This window comes from Triturus cristatus, chromosome 4_1, assembly GCF_964204655.1.
Source record: "Triturus cristatus chromosome 4_1, aTriCri1.1, whole genome shotgun sequence".
Taxonomy (NCBI): Eukaryota; Metazoa; Chordata; class Amphibia; order Caudata; family Salamandridae; genus Triturus; species Triturus cristatus.
The window spans coordinates 1,045,493,293-1,045,503,246 of record NC_140585.1 but is presented as its reverse complement, the minus strand read 5'-3'; the positions used below and the strand labels follow the sequence as shown (position 1 = coordinate 1,045,503,246).

General features: G+C 44.5%; 1 protein-coding gene across 1 annotated transcript in view; it reads right to left on the bottom strand.

Moving 5' to 3' along the window:
• Positions 1–3,597: 3,597 nt before the first annotated feature.
• Positions 3,598–9,954, bottom strand: part of PSMC2 (proteasome 26S subunit, ATPase 2) — a 134,870-nt gene continuing 128,513 nt past the window's right edge. The window contains exons 11-12 of the mRNA XM_085654027.1: positions 4,018–4,114; positions 3,598–3,911 (exon numbers count right to left, since the gene is read on the bottom strand). Of these exons, the coding sequence (XP_085510153.1) occupies positions 3,754–3,911; positions 4,018–4,114 (255 nt within the window). The 3' untranslated portion in view covers positions 3,598–3,753. The remainder of the gene's footprint in view (positions 3,912–4,017; positions 4,115–9,954) is intronic.

Below are 9,954 nucleotides of genomic sequence, written 5' to 3'. Positions count from 1 at the left end.
GAGCAGTACATGGACTAGGCCCAGCCCCTCTACAGGATAAGTTTGCTCGCTACCTACCAAGCAGGCAACTTCCCTCTTCTACAGCTGGTCTTCTGGTGATTCCGAGATTTAAGCGCACTAGGGTAGGCGGAAGATCCTTCAGCACAGTAGCATCCGGCTTATGGAACAAGCTCCCTGTGAACTTGCGACAGTGTAATTCCTTACTGGAATTTCACAAGGGACTTAAGACCTGGTTATATCCTAAAGCTTAATCTAGGCAGGTTTTTTTTCCTGACTCTCCCTCTGTCATCTTCTGATGCTGTCTTTAAGTCAAAAGCGCCAGGATGCCCGTAGGGCGATAGTTGCGCTATATAAGCTCCACATCAATCAATCAATCTAGCATTACTCAAATAACACTTCAACTACAAGTGGACCGAACCGGTTGGGGCCAGAGATTTGAGAGCACAAAATTGAGTCAAGTGAATTTGCAGCGGATACAGGAAAACTAACCATTCGATGTGAGGACATGTTGACTTAAACGAAGCTTACTTTCAAGATATAACGCACGAATTTGAGGCATGTAGGTGATTGGAAATGGCCGTATGCAGAGGCCGGCCAAGCTCTCCGGTGTGCCTCTGGGCTCAGGTGTGCCTGCCTTTGGTGCTCCGCAGACACCAAACCTCGCCATTTAAATATATTGGCATAGAATTAGAGATGTAAGGACAGGGGCGTTTTTCCAGCGAAACTAGGACATTTCCTGTAGTGAGTAAAACAGCAGGGCAACAGAGAAAGCCTCACATAGCCACACCTCTAACGCTCTGCAGAAAATAGGCAATGAACACAAACTAAAACAAATTAACATTCCTGAGGGAGCCTTAAGTCACGAATTGATTCAGGTGAAACCCTGTGTCAACATACGTTTCCTTCACATTAGGATGATAGTGCACATTTTGACAACCTATACAATTTCACTTTTTTTTTTTTTATTTGGTCGGTCTTTGGAAAGTTTTTTTGTTTTTAAAAAAATCATTTTCTATATTTGTCTGAATAAATATGAGATTAGATAATTTCCCTCTTTTTCTCAAGGTCTATTTAGAATACTAATTGCTGTACACCTGATTATGATTATTGAGCTTGGCTCCTGGCTTTTGGACCCAACCACTAGATGGCGGAATAATGCACAGCATGTGAATCCAGAAAAGATTCAGGCTGCAAAACGGGGCTGTCCTTTCTCTTTACATCCAATGGGGCACTGCAAAGCCATGCCAATGACTGCGTGTCATCCACATACACATTACTTAACAGAAGCCAAGATCCAGATTGACAGCATGCTGCTAATTTCTTGCAGGGCAGTAGTGCAATACGCTGCAATAGCACCGATCATGTAGCTCACATGTCATGTCCTCCTGAATCACCCATTTCAATGTTTAACTCATATTTTATCTCACAAACTGTTGTGGGCCAGTACTTAAGTCAATGAAATTATACAGAGACAGCAAGCCCCCCTCTAACTTCTGAAGTTGCTGTCACATTGCTGTTTCTAGTCTTCTTCCTCCTGCATGTCACCAGAAAGCATCATGGGTAGATCTTTCAGTGCAATAAAGTGTGCTACTGCAATCTACCTTTTACTGGGCAATCTTTACCATTTCAAAATCATGATACACCTTCCAAAAACAGGCAAATTATGCAGGTGAAGGAATTATTGAATGCTAAAAAAAGTGCAATTATTAAAATGTTGGTCTAAATTTGCTGATTTTACTATTTGCCGTAGTAAGTATAACAACGCGATTGAGAAGTAATGAGCCTATTGATCACAAATACAGATGTTGTAAGACACCTTTAGACTACTACACAGGATTTTCCAAATTTGTTCCACAATATCCAGATCCATGGCAGACTTCTCACTTTGTAAGTAATAACCACGCAAACGTTTTAGAAGTAATTGTACATATGGCAGCCATCTTGAAAATCTAGCCTGGCTTCGCCTCTCATGGACACACATGCTGGAAATCCTGAACTATTATAATCCGTGAATTGCAGAGACAATCAAATTAAACCTTTTGCTTCAACATATAATAGGATAGATTAGAAGGGGCAGTACTTCGAAGGCTTTTATCTCTCCCACAGGGCACAATGGTACAAGCCATAAGGAGAGAGTGTAAGTTGGTTTTTTGGAACCGGATGGCTTTTACTCTGACGCTAAGATATTTTAACACACTCTCTGATAACAAAGTGTCCAAAGTTTCCAAATTTTGTTGGGTAGAGATCCAAGGTGGCAAAAGAAGGTGAGCAAAGGATGCAAGAACTAGATTAGTTGCCCTTAGGAATATCCAAATGGATAGTGGTACAATTACATCCAGGTACCTGTTCTCAGACGTACAGGTATTAAGAGAGTCTGTTATCTTGGTGTCCGAAACGACTTAATCTACCTGAGCAAGAAATTATCTATTAGCTTTTCACTTTCTACTCTGGGTCAGGACACTGTCTTTCCCCATTTGTTGCAGCTACCAGATCCAGGGTTGCATAATGAAATATTAAGGGTCAGGGTGGGATGTAACCCAATCTATTCATCGCCCCAAACAGAGCCTGGGTCCAGGATAAGTGGCCACTGCCCCTGCCCCCTGAATGTAAAATGTTTCTTGCTGCACATATTAATGGATTGTGTTTTTTTATTCTGTAAATCAAATTAAGTTTTTAAGACCTCTGTTTTTTAAATATGGTACTCTCCATTGGGGAAAGCCGTGGAGTCATCAGAAATAAACTATCTAGATCTGCAGTTAAATAGAATCTTATGATGAATTATAATGTGAGGGGGTTGTCGGGTAGTAAGACGGGACTTTTTATTGATTTTAATTGTTAACTATGTCTCTAGAATGTTTTATGGACAACTGTCTAAATAAACTTATTTTCTAACTCACTTTTGCTTCATCAAATTGTGTTTAGGCTGATTTTGTATTTGCTAACTGAGCACAAGTTACTGGCTACCTTTACCGGTCTGGCCTAGATACCAGCCTTAGTTATTCCCCACTCGTTATCTGTAAAAAAAAAAAAAAAAGATTAATAAAAAAACGGGGCAATGGGTTACCAAACTACAGCAATTACACCTTTTCACAGTGATGGTATTTTGCAGATTCATGCGTGCACATCCACCTAGAAAACAGTCCATTTCAGGTCAAAGAGCTGGTAGGCCAATCTCTACATTCATTTCCTTATTACATTTTGCGATAAAAATATGCATGCCGAATTAGACATTTTTATTTTTTTACTTTTACATTGTTAATAATATTGCATATGTTTGGGGGAGAAAACAACACAGGTTTGGCAGACTTATTGGCTTTGCCAATGCTCGTTGTCAGTATGGTACCCTGTAGTAGAAATCCAAGAGGCCTCTAAAAGCATCCAGGTAGTTTCTTCAAAGAAAACTGGAGAAAAAAAAAAAAGACTATTCAGAAAAATAGCAATCAACTCGCCTTGAGGATTAATGAACAACCCAGCGTGAAGATGTATTCTTAGATGCTGCTCTATAGCTTTATAAAGAACGAAAACAATGAAATAAAGTAGTAAAGAAAAGAAGAATGGCGCACACTGAAGCGGAAAAAAAGTCACACGCACATCCAGTCAGTCATATTAGAATATTTTATTGACTACATAACTTCTCGTTACTGCACAATACAAGAACATGAAAAGTGTAATTTTTGTTCCCTTTCACACGCAGTGACCCTAAATACAAAACCACATTCTGAAGCTATTTTCCTGAAGAGCTCTCCGCTGCGTTTAGTTGTAGGTCATGTATCTGGGCGTTGCACTGAACTTGGCATACGATTTGATGACTTTATTCACAGCTTCAAGGAAGTCCTTCTCGGTGGCCACTTTTCGACGGGCACGAATAGCGAACATTCCTGCCTCTGTGCACACACTACGGATTTCAGCGCCTTTGAAACAGGAGAAAAAAATAAAAAACACAAAATATGTTAAGTTTAGTTCGATTCCACAAAAGTGAAGCGACGGGGAAAATCCATGGCTCATAAGCAGGCTTACCAGTGCTGTTGGGGCACAGTCGAGCCAGCAGCTCAAAGCGAATGTCTCGCTCGACACTCATGGAGCGGGCGTGGATCTTGAAGATGTGAGTCCGACCCTAAGATGCACAAAAACATGTTTACGGCACAGAACATTATGTGGTCAAAATTGGCTCCCAAGAGCCCAAAATGCAGTCATGATTTTTTTATAAAGCACATATGTCAGCTTTGTTTCAGACATAACGGCTTACAGGTCAGTGAAAATCTCAACGGTATTAGCAAAGCATACAATAGTCGAGGTGATTAAATCTATTTAACGTTGTCCTACGCACAGGTCTCTCAGGAGCTAGAAGAGCACTACAATGTTATCACCAATGAGTACCAACATACTAGACTGTAAACATCTGCATAATAAAGCATGCTAAGGGAGATAGTTCCGTTTAAGATGGAAAAAAGACCTAGGTTTTCAATTATTCCCTTTTGAGTACTTGGATCTTTATAGGTATCTGCTCTGTGAACTTTCTGTAAGGTTTCTTTAGTTATTAAAAAGGCTGTTAACGTCTACGATAAAACAGAAACAAGAGTGCCCACCACACAAGCATTTAAAGTACACAACCGACCCATGGAGTCACTTTGCCGATTTGGGAGCAAGGCACCAAATCAAGATGAATAGTTCAGTCACTTGACAACATAACTGGCTTGAAAGCCATGTTGTTGGTTATCAATTTCAAACAATCACCAATGAGACTGGAATTGCTAGGTTTGGTCACTGTAGCCTAGGTAACAGAGCAAGTCTATAAAACAAGGTATGCACAATCACTGCTGGCAAATCCGTTCAGGATGGGTAACGGATGCAACAGAATTCATAGAAGAAAACAAGTTACTTACCTGTAACTTTGGTTCTCAAGTATTGGTAACTTTCATATATTCCCATAGCTTGTATCATTCCCCGTCGTGGGAATGGGAGTCTCGGTAAATAAAAATAACATAGCAGTAGGTACAAAAAAGAAGAAAAGGCCTAGGCCTCATCTCATTTTGTAGCATATCCACCTCGTTTTGTAGAAGAGACCAAAATAATGCAACAACCAATCAGAATAGCCTCACCCCAGAGAACCTTCCTGAGAGAACCTCAGAGTCAGATTTTTGTAGCCCTTGTGTAACAGTATAACAAAATATGCTGAAGGCTGAGCTTTCCCAGGGGAGGAGGGTGGGCGCATGGGAATCTATGAAAGTTACCAATACTGGAGAACCAAAGTTACAGGTAAGTCACTTGTTTTCTTACTCCAGTATTGGAACTTTCATAGATTCCCATAGCTTGTATCAGAGTAGCTAGCAGTCAGAAGCACATTTTGCTCTCTCCTCGTTGAGTTTCCCTCTTCTCTCTCCCCCCCCCTTTTTTTTTTTTTAAATGCAACATGCAAAAGAACATTAAAAACTGCAATGACATTTAAGAATAAAGGTAAATATACATATAAATCCAAAACCAAAATGTGCCAATAACAAGAAGAAAGGAAGGAGGGAAGAAAGGAAAGCTCACCACTCAATGGATGAAGTTCCTCAGGACTGCCTGGCCTACAGCCGTGTCTTCCTATGTCGAGGCCTCCAGCCAGTAAGGTCGTGTGAAGGTGTGCGAGCTGCTCCTTAGGATCACTGTATTTTTCTTGAATTGTAGGAAGGGTTCCTGGATTGTCAGAGCCTGTAATTCACCCATTCTTCTTGCAGAAGTGAGAGCTAAGACAAGCGCCACCATCCAAGAAAGGAATTTCAAATCTGCTCGATGAATCGGCTCAAAGGGGTGCTACATCAGCTAGGTGAGAACCAAATTCAAATGCCACATAGGAGGCGGAGGCCTCACTGGAGGAAAGACTCTAAAGAGGCCTTTGAGGAACTGCTTGACAATCCTGGATGACCAAAGAGAAGGTCCAGATGCAGTGCGTCTATAGCGAGAAACTGCCGCCAAATGAACTTTTATGGATGAATGAGCCAGCCCCGCTTTAGCCAAGGACATCAAATATGGAAGAACTTGGTGAGGTTGAGATGAAAAAGTGTCGAAACCCTCCTGCTGACACCAGATGCAGAATCTCTTCCATTTTACATGGTATTTCTTATTAGTAGAAGGAGCGCCTGCCTGAGAGAGCACCTCCTTAATCTCCTCCGAGAGATCTAGCCCAAGAAACTCTCGCTGCTCAGGAGCCATGCTGTTAGGTGTAAGGAACGAGGGTCCGAATGCCAGATCTGGCCCTGGGACATCGTGAGAAGGTCTGGGACCATCCGTAGCAGCCGTGGAGGGACCAGGGAGAGGAGATGAAGCTCCGTGAACAAGAACTGCCTCGGCCAAGCTGGAGCTATTAAGACCATCTTGCACGGTTCCGTTTTGATCTTCCCGAGTACTCTGGGTATCAACGGAATGGGGGGAAAGGCGCATACAAATGCGCCTGACCAGGCTATCGAAAGCGCATTCCCCAGCTATCCGTGATGATGTAGTTTGCTGGCGTAAAACTGCCATTTTTTGTTCTCCGGGGTGGCAAAGAGGTCTATTGAAGGTCTGCCCCACCGGGGGATTTCCTGCAAGACAGTCAGGTTCAGTTCCCATTCGTGGCTGACTGATGACAGCCTGCTGAGAATGTCCGCCTTTTCATTTAGTATTCCTGGAAGATGTTCTGCCTTCAGACATATCCTGTGAAGGATAGCCCACTTCCAAATCTTCTGGGCTTCCTGTGACAACGGAAGAGATCTGGTACCCCCTTCTTTGTTAAAGTAGTGCATGGCTGTGGTTTTGTCTGTGCGGACGAGAACCGTCGATCCCTGCAGCTGTGGAAGAAAAGCCTGTAGAACTGACGAATTGCCCTGAGTTCCAGGAGATTGATATGAAGAAGGCGGTGCTGTGGCAACCAATGTCCGCTTACATGTAAATCCTGTAGCACCGCGCCCCAGCCTTCCAGCGAGGCATCTGTAACACACAACCTGAGGAGCTGGATCGATTATGAAGGATAGACCTTGGGATATATTCTGCTCCTTCGTCCACCACAAGGCAGCATTTTTCATAGCCGGAGTGATTAGCACCTTGTCGAAGGATCCATCCACTTGTCGCCATTGTAGGTTGAGCTGTTCCTGAAGTGAACGCATCCGTAACCTGAACCTGCAGTGAGGTATTAAAGGAATGCAAGAGGAAATTGTTCCTAGCAGGGATTTGTAATGGCGAACTGAAAGATACTTTCCTCTTCTCAACAGCTGAGCCATGGACATCAGTTTCTTTTGCCTTTCGAGGGATGGAGAAGCCTTGTTGAGAGACGTGTCCAGAATGGCTCCTAGGAATCGTGCTTCCTTGGACGGACAGAAAGAGGACTTCTTCCTGTTGAGAATCAGGCCCAGATTGCTGAACAGACACGTACATGCATCGACTGTTTCTTCCTCTGTCCGTCTGGACGGGGCCTTCAGCAACCAATCGTCCAGGTAGGCAAAGATTTGAAAATGCTGCTTCCTGAGGAAGGCTGCCACCGGTGCTAGCACCTAGGTAAAGATCCTCGGAGAAGATCGAAGTCCAAAAAGGTAGAAACTTGAACTGAAAGGGTCACTTGCCTACTGTAAACCGTAGAAACCTCCTGTGTGCTGGATGGATGGGTATGTGAAAATAGGCATCCTCAAGATCGAGAGTGGCCTTAAAATCCCCAGATTTGAGTAGACGTAAAATGTCCTGGAGAGCCCCCATCCAAAAGGATTGTTTTATGAGATAGGTGTTTAGCTACCTGAGATCTAAAATGGGGCGCCACTTCTCCGGCGTCATCTTGATCAGAAAAAATGTGGAGTAGAAACCCTCTCCCTATTGAGAAAAGGGGACCGGCTCTACAGCCCCTTTGAGGAGCATCTGATGAACTTCGAGCCGCAGAAGACGCAGGTGTTTCAAAGGCATGGCGGCAGGGGGCTTGGAAGGTGGAAGATGTACAAATTCCAGCGTATGGCCACATTGAATGATGTTGAGTACCCAACGGTCTGATGTTATCCGGCGCCAGTTGTGGAGGTATTGAGATACCCTGCCCCCACCAGATGTTGCCGTGGAGGGGGTAACAGCAGGCAGAGCCAGTACGCCGCTATTGTTGCTTAGAGGTGTCATGCCCCTGGCGATTCTGTTTCCCTCTAGAGTTAGCCCTAGAGAAAGAAGAGGCCTTGTCTTTGATAGTAAGATGGACGATAAGATTGAGGCGCTGAATTATAAGAAGGATACCGTTGTTGTTGGTATGAACCCCTGTAGGTCGTAGTACTCCTTCCTCTGGCTCCACGGAAAGGAACCTTCCGATATTGTAGGGTTCCTAAGGATCTTGCTGACTACGTATCCTTTTTGATGTTTTGGAGAGCATCCCCATCAAACGGAAGGTCCAGGATTTTGTTCTGGACCTCCGGCTGGAACCATGTCGCCCTCAGCCAGCCTTGGCGACGAAGAACAGCTGCGCCTGCAAGTGAACGGAAAGCCGTCGTGACAATGTCCATTGCGCAGTCAATAATCTCAGCTGATGTGACCTCTCCCTCCTGCAAGATGTTATTTGCTTCCACCTTGGACTCTTCAGGCAGTTGGTCTAGATATGGTGAGAGGGCACACCACATCTGACGATCATATCTGCCAAGTATTGCCAACGCATTCGCCGCTCTAATCAAAAGACTTGCCATCGAGGAAAATCTTTTCCCAGCATTATCTAGAAGTCTGCCTTCCTTAGGAGTAGTAAGAGGTGCAGAACGATTACGTGATTTTTTCTGAGCCGCCTGAGATATCACTGAATCTGGCTTCGGTTGACCTATTAAGGATGCTGGACTGTCTTCAGGGTGCCTTGTATTTTTTCTACAGACGTAGCAAGACTGGAATGACAGTAGCCGGATTCTTCATTGCCTTAAGACCTTCATCCCAGGCATGGCTGACGATAGGGATGGAACGGACCGTTTTCCTATAAGGTTCCTTGAAATCATAAAGAAAACATTCATTTTGAACTGAAGGCATGGGAAGTTTAAATCTGCTTGAAGCTCTTTCCATCAATTTATGAAACCCCCTAATGTCTGCCGGGGGAGAATCAGCTGTATCCGGTGTTGGAGAAGCTGGGTCCGGTATAACAATCATCCCACTCAGTACCCTGGTCCGGCCTGATGATATCGCCCGGATCCTCGTCCGAGGAATCAATCTGCAGCTCTGGAACCTCCGGAGGTATGACTGGACTGGTTAATTGAGGCTGTTCAACCATCTGGGACAATGGTCTTGGCGAAGACATAGAACAAGCTGGCGGCACAGAAACAGACTGCGTCAAAGGAAGTGAAGGAGGAGGTGGTTAGGAGAATCTCCTCCTATAGTCCTGCAACATGTCTTGAAGATCCGTGAAGAGGGAAGAAGATACAGAAACCATCTCCTGTCTAGTGTTTTCCTGACGTTGAAGAGAGTGATGCTATGAGTGCCCAGGAAGGTATTCACCTTCAGAATCAGTGTCCTGGCACTTGACTAGAAGCTGTGAGGGGCTTTTGGCATAGCCAAAAGAATCATCCTCACCCTCAGAATCGTCTTCCTCCTCCAGCAAAAGCGCGGAAGGCAGAGGGGTAACTCTTCTTGGAGAAGTCATGTCCGGCGTGATTCTTGTCAAAGAAATGGTGATTTTCTCCGCCGACGAAGTCGGCAGCGGTACCGTCGACGGTGGAGAAGAAAAATAAATAGTCGTCGACGGAAGACCCACCGACGCCGAGCAGATGGTCGATGAGACAGGCGCCGTCGACACTCACTCCAGCTGTCGTCGTCACCGTCGTCGTTAAGGCTCTCAACGACGTCATAGTCGTTGCAGCTATCGGCGTCGACACCTTCGCCGACACCTTCATCGACGTTGAAGGAATTGTCATTGTCGACGACGAGCCAGTCGACACCAGCGTCGACAGATGGAGACTTGAAGGCACCATCAACGAGCCCGTCGACGGTGGCACGGATTTAACTTGT